The sequence below is a fragment of the Eleutherodactylus coqui genome, chromosome 3 (genome assembly GCF_035609145.1).
Source record: "Eleutherodactylus coqui strain aEleCoq1 chromosome 3, aEleCoq1.hap1, whole genome shotgun sequence".
Lineage (NCBI taxonomy): Eukaryota > Metazoa > Chordata > Amphibia > Anura > Eleutherodactylidae > Eleutherodactylus > Eleutherodactylus coqui.
Window position 1 is genome coordinate 18,190,234 of NC_089839.1, and position 22,251 is coordinate 18,212,484.

Genomic DNA, 22,251 nt, shown 5'->3' on the forward strand with positions numbered 1-22,251 from the left:
ATGGGGCACGCTGCACCCATAAACAACAGACGCTGCACCCTTTTCATACACAGCCTACACTATAATCCTAATAGACATATATAGTGCACGCTACACCCTTCTCATAGACAGCGGATACTGCCCTGTGCTCATACACAATACCCTCCTCATACATGGGGCACGCTGCACCCTCCTCATACATGGGGCACGCTGCACCCTCCTCATACATGGGGCACGCTGCACCCTCCTCATACATGGGGCACGCTGCACCCTCCTCATACATGGGGCACGCTGCACCCTCCTCATACATGGGGCACGCTGCACCCTCCTCATACATGGGGCACGCTGCACCCTCCTCATACATGGGGCACGCTGCACCCTCCTCATACATGGGGCACGCTGCACCCTCCTCATACATGGGGCACGCTGCACCCTCCTCATACATGGAGCACGCTGCACCCTCCTCATACATGGAGCACGCTGCACCCTCCTCATACATGGAGCACGCTGCACCCTCCTCATACATGGAGCACGCTGCACCCTCCTCATACATGGAGCACGCTGCACCCTCCTCATACATGGAGCACGCTGCACCTTCCTCATACATGGAGCACGCTGCACCTTCCTCATACATGGAGCACGCTGCACCTTCCTCATACATGGAGCACGCTGCACCTTCCTCATACATGGAGCACGCTGCACCTTCCTCATACATGGAGCACGCTGCACCTTCCTCATACATGGAGCACGCTGCACCTTCCTCATACATGGAGCATGCTGCACCTTCCTCATACATGGAGCACGCTGCACCTTCCCCATACATGGAGCACGCTGCACCTTCCTCATACATGGAGCATGCTGCACCTTCCTCATACATGGAGCATGCTGCTCCTTCCTCATATATGGAGCATGCTGCACCCTCCTCATACAAGAAGCCAGAGCTGCTGCATAGTCTGACACTTCAGACCTGACATCATGGAGGCAGAATCTACCTCTCACCTTCTCCTCTATGGCTCTCAGGATGGTGTCTGCTTGATGCCACAGTGATGCCGCCTCCAGTGCCAACTGCAGACTCTGGTGATGTTCATGCAGTGAGGTCTGGAGACGCAACCACCTGTCACGGGAGAGAGAAAACAAGTCAATGTCTTCTGATGGGAAGATCCGGGGGTCTCAGCCAAGTCACGGGGTGTCCTCGCCTCTCACAACATCGGGCACCTTAGTGACCTGAGACCAATGTGGCTGCAGACAAGATGTGCCCTCCTGATACCAGCTGTTACTGGGTAGCTGCTCTTACTGATATCACTAACTCGCAAAGCTGGGTGACAACCAATATGGCCACCAGTACAGCTTCCAGTCCTGAGGGGCAAATCCCCAAATATCAGGGGACACACGCTACAGCATCTGAAGGGGTCACCCAGATTTCCCTGGTTTACTAGAATCAATGTATCTCTACTCTGCCATTCAGGACTTCGGGACAATTGGGCGAGGACCCCTGTGAGGACTGTGGTGGTGGCCGTATTGGTAATCAACCAGTTCTCCCAGTTGCTGGCTGAAGAAAGCAGGTGACACAAGACGACTCAAGGGAGGATTTGGGGATCACTTTACATGCGGTTGAGGTGTTTGCGACGGGTTGACGCTGCTCTGCTCTCCGGCCGCCCTTGTTTCTCCAGCTTCTGGGCGAGGCTGTTAATGTTCTCCTGTAGGGTGCAGTAATGGATCTGCTCCTGGAGGAGAAGCAGAGAGTCACTGATAAGCGGCGCCTCCTCTACTTTTTGGAGCGATGTTCTGATCTCGGGGACCACTAACCTTGGGAAGCACTAATTCGGAGGACTAGTGACCTCAGGGACCAGTAATCTAGGGGACCACTGGCCTCAGGGCCCACTATTCTGGGTGACCACTGACCTCAGGGACAACTAATCTCAGGGTCCACTGGTCTTAAGAAGTACTAGCCTGGGAGAACACTGACCTTGGGAACTCTAATCTGGGCGACCACTGACCTCAGGAAACAATAGTCTGGGGTCCACTAAATTCATAGACCATGATGAGCACTAATCTGAACAACCACTAACCTCGGCGAGTACTAATCCAGGGACCACGGACCTTGGAGAGCACTAACCTGGGTTCGACTGACCTCAGGGACCACTTACTCCGGGGAGCACTAACTTTAGAGACCGCTGACCCTGGAGAGCGCTAGTCTTGGAGATCACTGACCTCAGGGAGTGCTATCTGTGAGCCTGGGGACTTGAGCTGCAGGAGCCACTTATTAAATGGACAGTCACACTTATACAGAGAGGTGCAAAGGTGGGTGCCAATATTTTCGCAATTTTATAATTCATGTGCCACCATCACCACCGCCGCTCTCACCTGTTTCAGATCCAGGATCCTGCGGGTTATCTGCACTTTGTCATTGCTCTCGTCCAGGAGGACGTGCAGAGGGGGGATCTCCTCCTGCAGAGACAGTAAGTGTATGTTACATACCGCAGTATATTCTGTCTTGGCCATGTACACATATAAACATGTGGGATTGGCAGCACTGAGTTACAGTTTGGGTTGCAGGTCATGTGATCTCTCACCTTCTCCCTCATCCATATCTCCAGCTCATCCGCTTTCTTATTAAACTCCAGTAGAGTTGTAGCCCCGCCCACAGCGCAATTCTCAATGACAGCTTTTTGCTTCAGCAGTTGCCATTGGACCCGTAGAGTCTGTAGTTGGGAGTGAACGGAGGCTGCAGCGGCGGGATGAGTCCTGGACATGTGACCAACCATCTGCAAAGAGGAGGATGACGAGACTGATGGGCACAGGTCATCAGAAATATGGGTACTGTGCTGGTTGTGGGGTAACGATGTCACATAATTGGGGGTGAGGCTTTATGGTGTATTAGGGAGTATAGTTATTATGTACTTGAGGGTTACAGTTCTGTAATGAACTGGAGGTTAAAGGGTACCACTATAATGTACGGAGGGTTGTAGGTCACAGCTATAATGTACAGGGGGTTGTAGGGTGCAGTTATAACTACTGGAGGTTATAGGGTACATTTATAATGTATGGGGGGTTGTAGGGTGCAGTTATAACTACTGGAGGTTATAGGGTACATTTATAATGTATGGAGGGTTGTAGGGTACAGTTAGAATGCACAGAGGGTTTTAGGGTGCAGTTAGAATGTCATAGGATGGCATTTTTATGTACGCACTTGGCTCAGCTTTATGACTGTGCCCTCGAAGGCCTGGATGTCTCTGTGGATTAGGTTTGGGCACACGGCGCCCCCATCTGTCAAGTCTTGCACTTTACATCGCACCCAGCTCTCTGCCTGCAGAAGATAAAGTTCTATGAGGGTGCGGAGGAAACTGACAATGGAAGAGAAGGGAAAGAACTCACAATCCTATGAAATATTAGACTGCCTGACCCCAAGATAGAGACCTCTCCACGTAATGATACACCTCCTACTGGCACATAGTATCCCCCTCTTACCTATTATTGACACATACTATCCCATCCTTTCCTTACTGACACATAGTATCCTATCATCTCCTCTTACTGACACTTATCTCACCCTCCCCTTACTGATACATAGTATATAATCTTCCCCTTACGGACATGGTTCAGGTAGCCAGCTCAAGGTTGAATCAGGCTTCCATCCTTCGGAGGTCGGTAAAATGAGTACCAAACTTGCTGAGGGGTAAAGATGACTGGGGAAGACAATGGCAAACGACCCCGCAAAACAGTCTGCCGAGAAAACGTCACCCTAGGAGTCAGCCATGGCTCGGTGCTTGCACCAGGGAACTTTGCCTTACCCTTACACATAGTATCCCACCCTCCCCTTACTGACATATAGTATCCCACCCTCCCCTTACTGACATATAGTATCCCACCCTCCCCTACTTACATATAGTATCCCACCCTCCCCTTACTGACATATAGTATCCTCCCCTCCCCTTACTGACATATAGTATCCCACCCTCCCCTTACTGACATATAGTATCCCACCCTCCCCTTACTGACATATAGTATCCCACCCTCCCCTTACTGACATATAGTATCCTACCCTCCCCTTACTGACATATAGTATCCTACCCTCCCCTTACTGACATATAGTATATCATCTTCCTCTTACTTACATATAGTAATCCCACCCTCCCCTTACTGACATATAGTATCCTACCCTCTCCTTACTGACATATAGTATATCATCTTCCCCTTACTTACATATAGTAATCCCACCCTCCCCTTACTGACATATAGTATCCTACCCTCTCCTTACTGACATATAGTATATCATCTTCCCCTTACTGACATATAGTATCCCACCCTCCCCTTACTGACATATAGTATCCCACCCTCCCCTTACTTACACATAGTTTCCTACCCTCCCCTTACTGACATATAGTATCCCACCCTCCCCTTACTGACATATAGTATCCCGCCCTCCCCTTACTGACACATAGTATCCCGCCCTCCCCTGACTGACACATAGTATCCCACCCTCCCCTTACTGACATATAGTATCCCACCCTCCCCTTACTGACACATAGTATCCCCCCCTCCCCTGACTGACATAGTATCCCACCCTCCCCTTACTGACATATAGTATCCCACCCTCCCCTTACTGACATATAGTATCCACGCCCTCCCCTTACTTACATATAGTATCCACGCCCTCCCCTTACTTACACATAGTATCCTACCCTCCTCTTACTGACATATAGAATCCCACCCTCCCCTTACTGACATATAGTATCCCACCCTCCCCTTACTGACATATAGTATCCCACCCTCCCCTTACTGACATATAGTATCCCACCCTCCCCTTACTTACACATAGTATCCTACCCTCCCCTTACTGACATATAGTATCCTACCCTCCCCTTACTGACATATAGTATCCTACCCTCCCCTTACTGACATATAGTATCCTACCCTCCCCTTACTGACATATAGTATCCCACCCTCCCCTTACTTACACATAGTATCCCACCCTCCCCTTACTGACATATAGTATCCTACCCTCCCCTTACTGACATATAGTATCCTACCCTCCCCTTACTGACATATAGTATATCATCTTCCCCTTACTGACATATAGTAATCCCACCCTCCCCTTACTTACATATAGTATCCCGCCCTCCCCTTACTGACACATAGTATCCCCCCCCCTTATTACACATAGTATATCATCTTCCCCTTACTGACATATAGTATCCCACCCTCCCCTGACTGACATATAGTATCCCACCCTCCCCTTACTGACACATAGTATCCCACCCTCCCCTTATTACACATAGTATATCATCTTCCCGTTACTGACATATAGTATCCCACCCTCCCCTTACTGACATATAGTATCCCGCCCTCCCCTTACTGACATATAGTATCCCACCCTCCCTTACTTACATATAGTATCCCACCCCCCCTTACTGACATATAGTAATCCCACCCTCCCCTTACTTACATATAGTATCCCACCCTCCCCTTACTTACACATAGTATCCCACCCTCCCCTTACTTACACATAGTATCCCACCCTCTCCTTACTGACACATAGTATCCCACCCTCCCCTTATTACACATAGTATATCATCTTCCCCTTACTGACATATAGTATCCCACCCTCCCTTACTTACATATAGTATCCCACCCCCCCTTACTGACATATAGTAATCCCACCCTCCCCTTACTTACATATAGTATCCTACCCTCCCCTTACTGACACATAGTATCCCACCCTCTCCTTACTGACACATAGTATCCCACCCTCCCCTTATTACACATAGTATCCCACCCTCCCCTTATTACACATAGTATATCATCTTCCCCTTACTGACATTTAGTATCCCACCCTCCCCTTACTGACACAGGACAGCTGGGATATGGCATCTGTGAGCAGGGAGCTCCGCTCTCTCCAGGCTGAGGACCTTGGGAAGCTCCATAGGAATCTTACAAACACTGCCAGCTTCTCCAGCCCAGCCCAGCCACTCCTTGTCCCAAAGGCTGACACTCCACTATTATATGCTAATGAGGGTACCAAACTCATGGGAATTAACCCCTGCAGCACCAGAAGCCTCCCCAACCTTGCAAGGTCATGGACGAAGTGTCGGTGAAGAGATAACAATGGTGCCATGTCCGAGGTGATCAGAACATCCTAGACATCGGTGACAGGCGGAGATTTCACGGACAATCCGGCGTCCAATGGGAAATCTCCCCCAGATCATTCAGTAACAGCTGGAGTTTGTTACAGTTGTATCCAGTGTAGGCAATCCTCTCTGGACTCTATAATGAGACTATTACCTTCACTGATACATTGTAACAAAGCCTCAGAACACCACAGAAAAGGAGGAGGGATTCACTGCTGTAACAGGAGACATGCAAACACAAAAGCGGAGAACCCCTTTAATAAAGCGAACGCAATCTACATTATACCTGCTGGATCTCCCGGCTGAGCCGTGCGATGTTGTCACTGGAGGCTCTTTCTGATCTGATTAGAGGGCTTCCAGCAGAGGGCGCTGTCCTCACAGCGTCACTCAAGGTAAAATCACTGAGGGGTCCAGGACACTGCAAAAGACAAGCACCCCAAGTGACTGACACCCCAGTACTGAACCCCAAAACGACCACCATACTCCATAAAAAGACGTGATGACAGGAATGTTCCATCCCTCAGATATGCCAAACTCTGCCAGCCCTGTGTGATGCAGACTGGGGTGTGACTAGAGGAAAGCAAATATTTATATCATGACAAATGATGAACCCCAATATAACTATGCGCACCCTATATCTATCTGGTCCTATACTGGTGGCAGGCACTATACTGAAGTTTTATCACATCTTATACTCCAGTCACATCCAGAGCTGCAATCACAATTCTGCTATTACATCAAGTCACATACAATGTTCAGAGCTGCAGTCACAATACCTTCTGCTATATGGAAAGTGAGTGACTGGAGTAACAGCAGAACAAACTGCTGCTTTGCATATGACTAGAGCATAAGAGACATGACATAACAAGAACATTGGGACAGCAGCTCTGGGTGTGGCTGGAGTATACATCATGATGTAACAGCAGAATTGCGATTGTAGCTCTGGATTTGAGTGGGGTACAAGACATGATGTAACAGCAAAATGAGTATGATCGGGTGTGACTGGAGTATATGAGATGGCATACTGGCAGAATTGTGACTGCAGCTCTGGATATGACTGGAGTATAAAGCATAATGAAGCAGCAGAATTAGAACTGCAAATGGAGTGTAAGATATGATGTAACACAGAATTGTTGCTGCTCTGGATGTGACTAGATTTAGCTCAGGGTGTGTGGGCCTGAAATACAGGGTGTAGTCACAAAGCGGGTTCAGCCTTATATCTCAGTACTGGGATCCTACTATGAAATAACAATAGTGTACTTTAATGGGAAGGCATGGATGTGCTACATGACAGTATGGTGCACGGACCCCCGGGTACCCCACAACATGGATTTCAATTTTGTGTTGCAGACCCTATAATGGAGATTAAAACCCAATTGCAAAGTTGAAGAGTAGCATGTGAGAAGGAGAAATCCACTTTGGAGGTCATCACAGGCCTTAATATGGGGTGCATAGTGGGAGGCATCGGAGGGGTTAACACAGGAGTGCACAGTGCAAAGCATCAGATGTGTTAACATGAGGGATGTACAGTCAGAGGCATTGAAGGTGTTAACATGGGGGATGTACAGTGGGAGGCATCAGAGGGGTTAACATGGGGGATGTACAGTCAGAGGCATTGAAGGTGCTAACACGGGGGATGCACAGTAGGAGGCATCAGAGGGGTAATATGGGGGATGTACAGTGGGAGGCATCAGAGGGGTTAACATGGGGGATGTACAGTCAGAGGCATTGAAGGTGCTAACACGGGGGATGCACAGTGGGAGGCATCAGAGGGGTTAACATGGGGATGTACAGTAGGAGGAATCAGAGGGGTTAACATCATGGGGGATGCACAGTGGGAGGCATCAGAGGGGATAACATGGGGGGCACAGTGAAAGGCATCAGAGGGGTTAACATGGGGGTGCACAATGGGAGGCATCAGAGGGGTTAGCATGGGGGTGCACAGTGGGAGGCATCAGAGGGGTTAGCATGGGGATGCACAGTGAGAGGCATCAGAGGGGTTAGCATGGGGATGCACAGTGGGAGGCATCAGAGGGGTTAATATGGGAATGTACAGTGGGAGGCATCAGAAGGGTTAATATGGGGGATGCACAGTGGGAGGCATCAGAGGGGTTAACATGGGGGATGTACAGTGGGAGGCATCAGAGGGGTTAACATGGGGGATGTACAGTGGGAGGAATCAGAGGGGTTAATATGGGGGATGTACAGTGGGAGGAATCAGAGGGGTTAATATGGAGGTGCACACTTCCTGGGTGAGGTTCGGCTGCACCCAGTTTCAGACACAAGAGGAGCTTTGTCCAGTATGAGGCAATGGAGGGTTATGGGGCGGCCGCCCCCGGGGTGATGAAAGGATTCACAGAGACGACTCCAGACCCTCTCAGACAGGACGCCCAGCGCTGATCTCATTATAATGAGAGACGTCCGGAAAATTCTACTCAGCTGATAGGAAGTTATGTGTGTCATATACAGGAGTACAACCGCAGCTGTGTGTTATATACAGGAGTACAACCGCAGCTGTGTGTTATATACAGGAGTACAACCGCAGCTGTGTGTCATATACAGGAGTACAACCGCAGCTGTGTGTTATATACAGGAGTACAACCGCAGCTGTGTGTCATATACAGGAGTACAACCGCAGCTGTGTGTTATATACAGGAGTACAACCGCAGCTGTGTGTTATATACAGGAGTACAACCGCAGCTGTGTGTTATATATAGGAGTACAACCGCAGCTGTGTGTCATATACAGGAGTACAACCGCAGCTGTGTGTTATATAGAGGGGTACAGCCGCAGCTGTGTGTTATATACAGGAGTACAACCGCAGCTGTGTGTTATATACAGGGGTACAACCGCAGCTGTGAGTCATATACAGGAGTACAACCGCAGCAGTGTGTCATATACAGGAGTACAACCGCAGCTGTGTGTCATATACAGGAGTATAACCGCAGCAGTGTGTCATATACAGGAGTACAACCGCAGCTGTGGGTCATATACAGGAGTACAACCGCAGCAGTGGGTGATATACAGGAGTACAACCGCAGCTGTGTGTCATATACAGAAGTACAACCGCAGCAGTGTGTCATATACAGGGGTACAACCGCAGCAGTGTGTCATATACAGGAATACAACCGCAGCTTTGGGTGATATACAGGAATACAACCGCAGCTGTGTGTCATATACAGGGGTACAACCGGAGCTGTGTGTTATATACAGGAATACAACCGCAGCTGTGGGTGATATACAGAAGTACAACCGCAGCTGTGTGTCATATACAGGGGTACAACCGGAGCTGTGTGTTATATACAGGAATACAACCGCAGCTGTGGGTGATATACAGAAGTACAACCGCAGCTGTGTGTCATATACAGGGGTACAATCGCAGCTGTGTGTCATATACAGGGGGACAACGTCAGCTGTGTGTCATATACAGGGGGACAATGTCAGCTGTGTGTCATATACAGGGGGACAACGTCAGCTGTGTGTTATATAGAGGGGTACAACTGCAGCTGTGTGTTATATAGAGGGGTACAACCGCAGCTGTGTGTTATATAGAGGGGTACAACCGCAGCTGTGTGTTATATAGAGGGGTACAGCCGCAGATGTGTGTTATATACAGGAGTACAACCACAGCTGTGTGTTATATACAGGGGTACAACCGCAGCTGTGTGTTATATAGAGGGGTACAACCACAGATGTGTGTTATATACAGGAGTACAACCGCAGCTGTGTGTTATATACAGGAGTACAACCGCAGCTGTGTGTTATATAGAGGGGTACACCCCCAGATGTGTGTTATATAGAGGGGTACAACGTCAGCTGTGTGTTATATAGAGGGGTACAACCGCAGCTGTGTGTTATATAGAGGGGTACAACGTCAGCTGTGTGTTATATAGAGGGGTACAACCGCAGCTGTGTGTTATATAGAGGGGTACAACGTCAGCTGTGTGTTATATAGAGGGGTACAACGTCAGCTGTGTGTTATATACAGGAGTACACCCGCAGCTGTGTGTTATATAGAGGGGTGTCTGATGGAACTGATGACAGTGAAGATCACGTTGTAAACACACGGCATTTATTGCGCACAGCACAGATCACCTCCTCCCCACCAGAAGTCGCCTTCCGGCCTCCTTATTATTTCATTATTTGTCACTTTACAAACTTAAAATGTTAAGAACAAAGTATAAATACAAAATATAATCATCATTTCAGTGTAAGCGGTCAGCAGTCGGCGCTCGCCGCAGAGCTTACACTCTAATGCCCTGAACATCTGCTCTCATGTGAAGCACATTATACCCAATGAGGCCATCGGCGCTGCAGGGAGCGCTCCCCATTACTAGAACAATGGTGTTATGGTCTGACTGTCCTCAGCAGTCCGGGGGCCTTCACTCCCTTCCCTGAGTGACTGGGGGGCTCATCACACGGTCAGCTCTCCCCGTGACCTCACCATCCCCATGATGTATGCTAGCGACCAATTAACTTTTTCCTGCCCGCCGTGCAGCCAGGTAGGCGCTGCAGACATTACAGGGCACAAGGTAATAGAGGTCACCAACGGAAATATCCACCGCTGCTCGGAAAATATACCACCAGACATTATTGTATCAGTAGGAGAGAGGAAGTTATAAGGAAGGATGGATGGATGGATATGCGATAGTCAATACATGCTGGTAGATAGGGACATAGATATGAGAGAGAGGATAGATACAAGACAGATAGATAGATAGATAGATAGATAGATAGATAGATAGATAGATAGATAGATAGATAGATAGATAGATAGATAGATATGAGATAGATAGATATGAGATAGATAGCTAGATAGATATGAGATAGATAGATAGATAGATAGATAGATAGATAGATAGATAGATAGATATGAGATAGATAGATAGATATGAGATAGATAGATAGATATGAGATAGATAGATAGATATGAGATAGATAGATAGATAGATAGATAGATAGATAGATAGATAGATAGATAGATAGATAGATATGAGATAGATAGATAGACATGAGATAGATGGATAGATAGATATGAGATAGATAGATAGATAGATATGAGATAGATAGATAGACATGAGATAGATAGAGAGATATGAGATAGATAGAGAGATATGAGATGGATAGATAGAGAGATATGAGATGGATAGATAGATAGATATGAGATGGATAGATAGATAGATAGATATGAGATAGATAGATAGATAGATAGATAGATAGATAGATAGATAGATAGATAGGAGATAGATAGATAGATATGAGATAGATAGATAGATAGATAGATATGAGATAGATAGATAGATAGATAGATAGATAGATAGATAGATAGATAGATAGATAGATAGATATGAGATAGATAGATAGACATGAGATAGATAGATAGATATGAGATAGATAGATAGATATGAGATAGATAGATAGATAGATAGATAGATATATGAGATAGATAGATAGATAGATAGATAGATATGAGATAGATGGATAGATAGATATGAGATAGATAGATAGACATGAGATAGATGGATAGATAGATATGAGATAGATAGATAGATAGATATGAGATAGATAGATAGACATGAGATAGATAGAGAGATATGAGATAGATAGAGAGATATGAGATGGATAGATAGAGAGATATGAGATGGATAGATAGATAGATATGAGATGGATAGATAGATAGATAGATATGAGATAGATAGATAGATAGATAGATAGATAGATAGGAGATAGATAGATAGATATGAGATAGATAGATAGATAGATAGATATGAGATAGATAGATAGATAGATAGATAGATAGATAGATAGATAGATAGATAGATAGATATGAGATAGATAGATAGACATGAGATAGATAGATAGATATGAGATAGATAGATAGATATGAGATAGATAGATAGATAGATAGATATATGAGATAGATAGATAGATAGATAGATAGATAGATATGAGATAGATGGATAGATAGATATGAGATAGATAGATAGATATGAGATAGATAGATAGACATGAGATAGATAGAGAGATATGAGATAGATAGAGAGATATGAGATAGATAGAGAGATATGAGATAGATAGAGAGATATGAGATGGATAGATAGATAGATATGAGATGGATAGATAGATAGAAGATATGAGATAGATAGATAGATAGATAGATAGATAGATAGATAGATAGATATGAGAGCAATGTGGATAGATATGCAATAGTCATAAGACATGCTGGTAGATAGGGAGATAGATATGAGATAAATAGAAGACTGATAGATATGAGACAGATGATAAATAATAGATAGATGATAGATAGATACGAGATAGACCAATATGTATAAGATAAATAGTAACTAGTGAGACGGAGAAAGAAACATGGATAGATATGCGATAATCCTAGTACATGGTGGTCGATAGATATGAGACAGATGATAAATAGATGATAGATATGACAAAGACCAATATGTATAAGATAAATAGTAACTAGTGAGACGGAGAAAGAAACATGGATAGATATGCGATAATCCTAGTACATGGTGGTCGATAGATATGAGACAGATGATAGATATGACATAGACCAATATGTATAAGATAAATAGTAAATATGGAGAGAGAGAGAGAGAGAGAAACGTGGATAGATATGCGATAGTCATAATACATGCTGGTAGATAGATAGATACAAGACAGATGATAGATATAAGATATACCAATATGAACAAGATATATAGTAAATAATGAGACAGAGAGAGAGCAACGTGGATAGATATGGGATAGCCATAGTACATGCTGGTAGATGGATAGATATGGTATGATAAGACGCCTTCTAAGTGATCTTGAGTGTTCTGGTTATATTAGTCTGCACAGTATATGATTTGGTAGAGCAGCAGTTTGTGCTCCAGAGCTGCTCTTCATGATGTAATGTGAAGTTACAAACACTGTCTGTCATGAGGGATATCTTGGCCGTCAGTATACAGAAGGCTGTCCTTTACCTTGTATCTCCTCTCCCTTCAGCCCCTAATAATCTGAGTGCGCCCCCTCCTCCTCTCGGGGTCTCCCACAATGCACCCCACTTCCTGACCTGTACTTTCAGGGAGCTCTCTTTCAGCTGGAGGCGGATACAACAATGTATCACTCATTCTATTTGTTATGTCGGGTTGTGTTTGCTGACAGCAGGTGTTGTTACAATGTTTCCTTCATCACTTCTTCTTCTAGTCTATGCCTGGTGGTGGATTGTAAGCTCTGCGGCCGGGAGATCCCCACCAATCCAATCAGCTCATTGATGTCCAGTTATGAGACGTTCATGGTATGGGGGAGGGAGGGGGGTAATGTCATACTGGCGGCCATCTTGGCTCCGGGAACAGAACCTGGAGTACATGGAAAGCCCTTACCTTGGCCGTTGTATGACATTCTGCCGCACCAATGATCATCCTCGGATCTGTCACAGACCAATCATGAGGGAAATCAGCGGCGTCCGGTAAAACGGGTCTCAGTCCTCGACTGTTATTATTATTACAGTTCCCGTGCGAAGTTTTGGCGAGCGGCCGGGAGCTCGTGGCCGCAGTCCCCTCCCTCAGCGCCGCGCCCTCTGCCTGTCTGGACAGGGTGATCTTTGTGATGGAACGCACCGGAGATCCAGAACTTAAGTGATCCCTATCAGTCAAACAAGCGACAGGACTGCGAGAGTGGGCGGCCCTCCGAGGAGGCGACGGCGGAGGGACCTGCAGCAGGTAATGAGAGACGCGATCGCTGACGTTCCGAGACTCTGAAGCGCCGTCCGCGCCGCCACTGGGGAGCGACAAATCTGGGCACTTGGGGATGGAGAGTCTGGTCCCGATAGTGAATGGCTGTGGCTTCCTCATGGCGGTCGCTTGCACGGTCAGCGGGGATTTATGCTCGGCTTCTTGCAGGGTCCTGGAGGAAAAGAGCATAGAAACGATGAGTCCAGACATAGGGTGCGGATACCCCCTTCCCGCTACTACTCTCTGGTGTCGCCTCCCACCTTCTGTTCTAACATGACTGACTGACGCTCACTTATGTGTCGGTGACCTCAGCCATTAATATACGTGATCTCATTGTCAGCAGATCCCTATAGATTAGGATCCATTCACATGGGGGAGTCTGTGGTAAAGACTGAATTGGCAAAACCACATACGTTTTCGCCGCAGTTATCACGTTTTACGGCAAAGGCAGCAAAAACGTTTGTTGTTTAGTCAAAGCAGTTTTTGGTGCGGCAACCAAACTTCGCAGTGTGAAAGGACCCTAACATTGACAGGACCGCAGATTTCCAGAGGATTCTTATAGATTACACTAACGGCATAGTCATGCGTCAGTGGATCCTTATAGATCCCCATAGATTACAATGCCTGCAAAAGGCAGATCTCCATAGATGACACTGTAAACAGATCCCTAACAATTATATGACCAGCACAGTAGATTACAAGGTAGGCAAAAGAGATAGTCAGAAGATTCCTATAGATCACACTGTCAGCACAGCAGATTGTCAGCAGATCCCCAGAGATAAAACTGTCTTCAACTCCTGATTGCAATGTCTGTACAAAAGATTGTTAGCAGATCACTTTAGATTACATTGTACACACACAATAGATTGCAAGAGGATCCTTATAAATTACACTGACAGCACAGCAGATTGTCAGAGGATCCTTATGGCAGATCTCGAAAGATTACAATGTCTGCACAATCGATTATCAGCAGATCTCTTGGATTATATTGTTGGCAGAGTAGATTTTTCGGCAGATCTCTATAGATTATATAGCCTGCACAGTAGATTCTAGATTATAAAATTGACTAAATAGATTGTCAAAAGGTCTCTACAGATCATGCTGTCAGCATAGTAGATTGTCCCACAGATAAAACGGTCATCAAATCTCCATAGATTACAATGTCTGTAAAACAGATTGTCACCGGATCCCTGTAGACTACACTGCCAGCACAACCGATTGCCAGAGAATCCTTAGATTACACTGAAGGCATAGTATCTAGTCAGCAGAGCTTTATAGCAGATCCCCATAGAGTACATTGTCTGCCCAAAAAATTGTTAGCAGATCTCCATAGATTACACCACTCTCATGGCAGATTGTCAAAAAATTCTTATAGATTACAGTCATCAGATCTCTACAGAATATATTGCCAGGCTAGCAGATTATACGTTACAATTGATGACAATTTGACCTCTGGGAATTTGCTGAAAATGTGCTGTGATTACAGTGTGATCTACAGGGATTTCCAAACAATCTGTTTTGCCAATTTTGTAAATTCCCAGAGATAAAATGGTCATCCAATCCCTGTAGGTTACAAGGTCTCTACAACAGACTGGCAGCATATCCCTATAGATCACATTGTAAACTAAACTGGTTGTCAGAAGATCTGTATACAGTAGATCCCTATTACATAATCCATCAGCAAAACAGGTTGTCAGCAGATTCCGACAGATTGTATTGTCAGTACAGTGGGTTATAGAATACATTGCTGGCACGGTAGATGACCAGAAGATACCTATGGATCACATGGTCATCAGATCCTGACAGATTCTATTGAGGTATAGATTACACTGTCAACACAGTAGATTGTCAGAAGATCTATATAAATTACACTATCAGCATACTAGATCTCCAAAGATTATATTGTCATCAGATCTTTATAGTTTATTCTGCCAAAACCACAGATTACCACTGAATCTGTATAGATTATACTGACGACACAGTAGATTCTCAGTGGATCTTTATAGTAGATTCCCAAAGATTACAATGTCTGCACAACAGATTGTCAACAGAATCCTATAGATTACACTATCAGCGCAGTAGTCAGTCAACAAAACTCCATGCATGCCATCAGGTCCCTATGATACTGTGGACAGCAGATTGTGAGTAGATCCCAATACATTATATGGTCAGTGTCGTAGATTATAGAGTACGCTGTAGGCAGAGTAGATTATCAGGAATTCTGTATAGATTACACTGTTAAAATATGACTATGCTAGATTGCTGCATACAGCATCAGCAGAGTTATTAGATTACAGTCAGTAGATCCCTATAGATTCCCTGAAAAACCCAGTAGGTTGTTATCAGACCCCTATAGATCTCATTATCTGCACATTAGATTGTCATCAGTTCCCTATAGATTACACTGTCAGCAGATCCACACAGATCAGTCTTCTGATCTCTATAAATTAGATTGTCAGTAGATCCCTACAAATAAAATGACAAAGTAGATTCCTTGTCATATCTCTACAGAATTGGTTGTGAGCAGATCCCATAGATCACATTGTCATTAGCTTGTCAGTAGATTCTTATGGATATGATAACCACAGCGGATTGCCATGAAATCCCTACAGATTCAACTGTCAGTAGATCCCTATAGATTAGGCTGTCAGTAGATCGCTATGGATTAGACTGCCAGTAGATCCCTATAGATTACACTACCTCACATCAGACCGTCACCAGATCCCTACAGCTCTCCAGTTGTTCTACGTCCCTCCATCTCGGTACTCCGGCAGATCTCGGCTGCACTGTCCTCCTCTCTCTCTCTCCCCGCCCGGCGTCCTGTGCCTACGGTAGTTCTGCCTGGCACTAGTCTGCTCCCACCCCCGGGTCCCGCACCCACCTTCCTGGCCAGGCTGAGCAGGCAGAGGACACAGCTGAGCACGGCTTCCCGGAACTGGTCGGACGTCAGATAGTCCCAGAGCCGCCGGAGCAGGAGGGAGAGGCGGCCCCCAGCCCAGCGCGCCCCCCGCCTCAGCTGCCGGCCCCTGGACACCGCCGCCCGGCTGCCCAGAGCCCGGAGCAGCGCAGAGCGGAGGAGGAAGAGCGGGGCGGGCATGGCGCGGGGGCGAACCTGCAACACAGGAGACAGGGGGTCAGATTATAACAGCTCTGCCTGCAGGGGGCGACACACAGCATTCATTATACCCCCATATCACCCCTACCTGCAGGGGGCGACACACTATACATTATACCCCCATATCAACTCTACCTGCAGGGGGCGACACACAGTGTACATTATACCCCCATATCACCTCTACCTGCAGGGGGCGACACACACTATACATTATACCCCTATGTCACCACTACCTGCAGGGGGCGACACAACGTACATTATGCCCCCATATCACCTCTACCTGCAGGGGGCGACACACACCGTACATTATACCCCCATATCACCCCTACCTGCAGGGGGCGACACACACTGTACATTATACCCCCATATCACCCCTACCTGCAGGGGGCGACACACCATACATTATACCCCCATATCACCTCTACCTGCAGGGGGCGACACACACCGTACATTATACCCCCATATCACCTCTACCTGCAGGGGGCGACACACCGTACATTATACCCCCATATCACCACTATCTGCAGGGAGCGACACACACCGTACATTATACCCCCATATCACCCCTACCTGCAGGGGGCGACACAGCGTACATTATACCCCCATATTACACCTACCTGCAGGGGGCGACACACACCGTACATTATACCCCCATATCACCCCTACCTGCAGGGGGCGACACACACTATACATTATACCCCCATATCACCCCTACCTGCAGGGGGCGACACACTGTACATAATCCCCCCATATCACCTCTACCTGCAGGGGGCGACACACACCGTACATTATACCCCCATATCACCTCTACCTGCAGGGGGCGACACAGCGTACATTATACCCCCATATTACACCTACCTGCAGGGGGCGACACACACTATACATTATACCCCCATATCACCCCTACCTGCAGGGGGCGACACACTGTACATAATCCCCCCATATCACCTCTACCTGCAGGGGGCGACACACACCGTACATTATACCCCCATATCACCCCTACCTGCAGGGGGCGACACAGCGTACATTATACCCCCATATTACACCTACCTGCAGGGGGCGACACACACCGTACATTATACCCCCATATCACCCCTACCTGCAGGGGGCGACACACACTATACATTATACCCCCATATCACCCCTACCTGCAGGGGGCGACACACTGTACATAATCCCCCCATATCACCTCTACCTGCAGGGGGCGACACACACCGTACATTATACCCCCATATCACCTCTACCTGCAGGGGGCGACACACACTGTACATTATACCCCCATACCAACTCTACCTGCAGGGGGCGACACACACTGTACATTATACCCCCATATCACCACTACCTGCAGGGGGGCGACACACACTGTACATTATACCTCCATATCACCTCTACCTGCAGGGGGCGACACACACTGTACATTATACCCCCATATCACCTCTACCTGCAGGGGGGCGACACACACCGTACATTATACCCCCATATCACCACTACCTGCAGGGAGCGGCACACTATACATTATACCCCCATATCAACTCTACCTGCAAGGGGCGACACACACTATACATTATACCCCCATATCAACTCTGCCAGCAGGGGGCGACACACACCGTACATTATACCCCCATATCAACTCTACCTGCAGGGGGCGACACACACTATACATTATACCCCCATATCAACTCTGCCAGCAGGGGGCGACACACACCGTACATTATACCCCCATATCAACTCTACCTGCAGGGGGCGACACACACTATACATTATACCCCCATATCAATCCTGCTTGCAGGGGGCGACACACACTATACATTATACCCCCATATCAACTCTGCCAGCAGGGGGCGACACACACCGTACATTATACCCCCATATCAACTCTACCTGCAGGGGGCGACACACACTATACATTATACCCCCATATCAATCCTGCTTGCAGGGGGCGACACACACTATACATTATACCCCCATATCAATCCTGCTTGCAGGGGGCGACACACACTATACATTATACCACCATATCACCACTACCTGCAGGGGGCGATACACACTATACATTATACCCCCATATCACATCTACCTGCAGGGGGCGACACACTATACATTATACCCCCATATCACCTCTACCTGCAGGGGGCGACACACTATACATTATACCCCCATATCACCTCTACCTGCAGGGGGCAAAACACTATACATTATACCCCCATATCACCTCTACCTGCAGGGGGCGACACACTATACATTATACCCCCATATCACCTCTACCTGCAGGGGGTGACACACTATACATTATACCCCCATATCACCTCTACCTGCAGGGGGCGACACACTATACATTATACCCCCATATCACCTCTACCTGCAGGGGGCGACACACTATACATTATACCCCCATATCACCTCTACCTGCAGGGGGTGACACAGTATACATTATACCCCCATATCACCTCTACCTGCAGGGGGCGACACACTATACATTATACCCCCATATCACCTCTACCTGCAGGGGGCGACACACACCGTACATTATACCCCCATATCACCTCTACCTGCAGGGGGCGACACACACCGTACATTATACCCCCATATCACCTCTACCTGCAGGGGGCGACACATACCGTACATTATACCCCCATATCACCTCTACCTGCAGGGAGCGACACACCGTACATTATACCCCCATATCACCTCTACCTGCAGGGAGCGACACACCGTACATTATACCCCCATATCACCTCTAACTGCAGAGGGCGACACACCGTACATTATACCCCTATATCACCTCTACCTGCAGGGGGCGACACATACCGTACATTATACCCCCATATCACCACTACCTGCAGGGGGCGACACACACCGTACATTATACCCCCATATCAGCCCTACCTGCAGGGGGCGACACACACCATACATTATACCCCCATATCACCACTACCTGCAGGGGGCGACACACACCGTACATTATACCCCCATATCACCTCTACCTGCAGGGGGCGACACACACCGTACATTATACCCCCATATCACCTCTACCTGCAGGGGGCGACACACTATACATTATACCCCCATATCACCTCTACCTGCAGGGGGTGACACACACTATACATTATACCCTCATATCACCTCTACCTCCAGGGGGCGACACACTGTACATTATACCCCCATATCACCTCTACCTGCAGGGGGCGACACACTGTACATTATACCCCTATATGACCACTGCTTGGTGGCACGTACATAGTACACTGTTTATTATACCCCTATATCACCACTGCATGGGGGGCGCATACATAGTACACGGTACATTATATCCTTATATCATCACTGTATGAGGCACATATATAATACACTGTACATTATACCCCTATATTACCTGTACATGCAGGGGGCGACACATAGTACACTGCACATTATACCCCTATATCGCCACGGCATGGGGGGCACATACATAGTAGACTGTATATTATACCCTTATATCATCACTATATGGGGAAGATACAGAAAATAAACTGCACTGTACATTATACCCCTACATCATCACTGTATTGGCGGGCGCACACATAATACGCAATATATTTGCACTGCATGAAAGCGCACATAATGTGCCGTGCTTTATAACCACTAACCTCACTGTACAGGGCTATACATTATAACATTATCACTGCATACATAATCTAGTGTCTTTTATACCCCTATATCATAAGTGTATGGGGGACATTATACCCCTATGACATCTCTGAACCCTATAACTATAACTTTATTATTACTACACGCTGTATATTATATCCCTACATCATCATTATACAGGATTCCCTTTTCTCACCGCTGTACATTATATCATGGCGGTGTATTATAGATGCTGTATATTATATCATGGCGGTGTATTATAGATGCTGTACATTATATCACGGCGGTGTATTATAGATGCTGTATATTATATCATGGTGGTGTATTATAGATACTGTACATTATATCATGGTGGTGTATTATAGATGCTGTATATTATATCATGGCGGTGTATTATAGATGCTGTACATTATATCACGGCGGTGTATTATAGATGCTGTATATTATATCATTGCGGTGTATTATAGATGCTGTACATTATATCATGGCGTTGTATTATAGATGCTGTATATTATATCATAGTGGTGTATTATAGATGCTGTACATTATATCATGGCGGTGTATAATAGATGCTGTATATTATATCACGGCGGTGTATTATAGCTGCTGTATATTATATCACGGCGGTGCATTGTAGATGCTGTACATTATATCATGGCGGTGTATTATAGATGCTGTATATTATATCATGGCAGTGTATTATAGATGCTGTGCATTATATAATGGCGGTGTATCATAGATGCTGTATATTATATAATGGCGGTGTATCATAGATGCTGTATATTATATCATGGCGGGGTATTATAGATGCTGTACATTATATCATAGTGGTGTATTATGGATGCTGTACATTATATCATGGCGGTGTATTATAGATGCTGTATATTATATCATGGCGGTGTATTATAGATGCTGTATATTATATCATGGCGGTGTATTATAGATGCTGTACATTATATAATGGCGGTGTATCATAGATGCTGTATATTATATCATGGCGGTGTATTATAGATGCTGTACATTATATCATGGCGGTGTATTATAGATCCTGTATACACACGATAAACTACAGATTCCCGTCTCGCAGTCTTTTCTGATGACATGACTCGGTACATTCTTCCATCCTCAGTGTTAACACTTTCTGTCCCGCACTGTCTCCCCCTCTCAGTGTACTGGGGTCTCTGGCAGCCCCTGATCTCCCTGCACCCCTCCCCCATGTATTATGTATTGCCGGGATATTATATATAATGTATTCCCCTCCACCGCTGATGATTGATGGTCGTTTCCACGGGCCTCCCTGCAGTCTCCGCTCACACAGGTCGCAAGCAGAATTCCACAGCATTTCCGCATAAAAAGCCGCGCCAGAATCTGCGCTGTAGGTGCGGATATTGACCAGGAATCAGCTGTGTATCCGCGGCTGACTTCAGTAGCTACATTGGAATACACGGCGCTCCGCGACCTCCACGAGCGCCGAATTGTAGCTGATTTTTAGTCAGAATCTGCCTTTACGATGTGAATTTTTTCAAATGCAGAAATGCTGCGGAATCTTCAATAGCGAACATTCCGCAGCGTTTCTGCGCCGCGTGAAAGGGACCAACGAGTACTGACAGGCGCGCAAACGCTTGTTCTTCACCTCGTTTATGTGAGCAGAAAAATGGCCGCCGATCGCGGT

The 22,251-nt window shown here is 46.5% G+C and overlaps 1 protein-coding gene across 4 annotated transcripts in view; it reads right to left on the reverse strand.

Moving 5' to 3' along the window:
- Positions 1-16,948, reverse strand: part of LOC136620449 (spectrin beta chain, non-erythrocytic 5-like) — a 48,876-nt gene extending 31,928 nt beyond the window's left edge. Inside the window, exons 1-8 of one of the 4 annotated variants that reach the window (XM_066595221.1) lie at positions 16,719-16,948; positions 13,487-14,009; positions 6,394-6,525; positions 3,170-3,286; positions 2,553-2,744; positions 2,344-2,427; positions 1,585-1,703; positions 979-1,093 (exon numbers count right to left, since the gene is read on the reverse strand). In XM_066595221.1, coding sequence (XP_066451318.1) covers positions 979-1,093; positions 1,585-1,703; positions 2,344-2,427; positions 2,553-2,744; positions 3,170-3,286; positions 6,394-6,525; positions 13,487-13,957 — 1,230 coding nt within the window. In that variant the 5' untranslated portion in view covers positions 13,958-14,009; positions 16,719-16,948. Of the gene's footprint in view, positions 1-978; positions 1,094-1,584; positions 1,704-2,343; positions 2,428-2,552; positions 2,745-3,169; positions 3,287-6,393; positions 6,526-13,486; positions 14,010-16,537; positions 16,661-16,718 lie in introns of those variants that run through there. The other 3 variants (XM_066595224.1, XM_066595225.1, XM_066595223.1) reach the window with 3 other exon arrangements.
- Between the last annotated feature and the right edge of the window lie 5,303 nt (positions 16,949-22,251).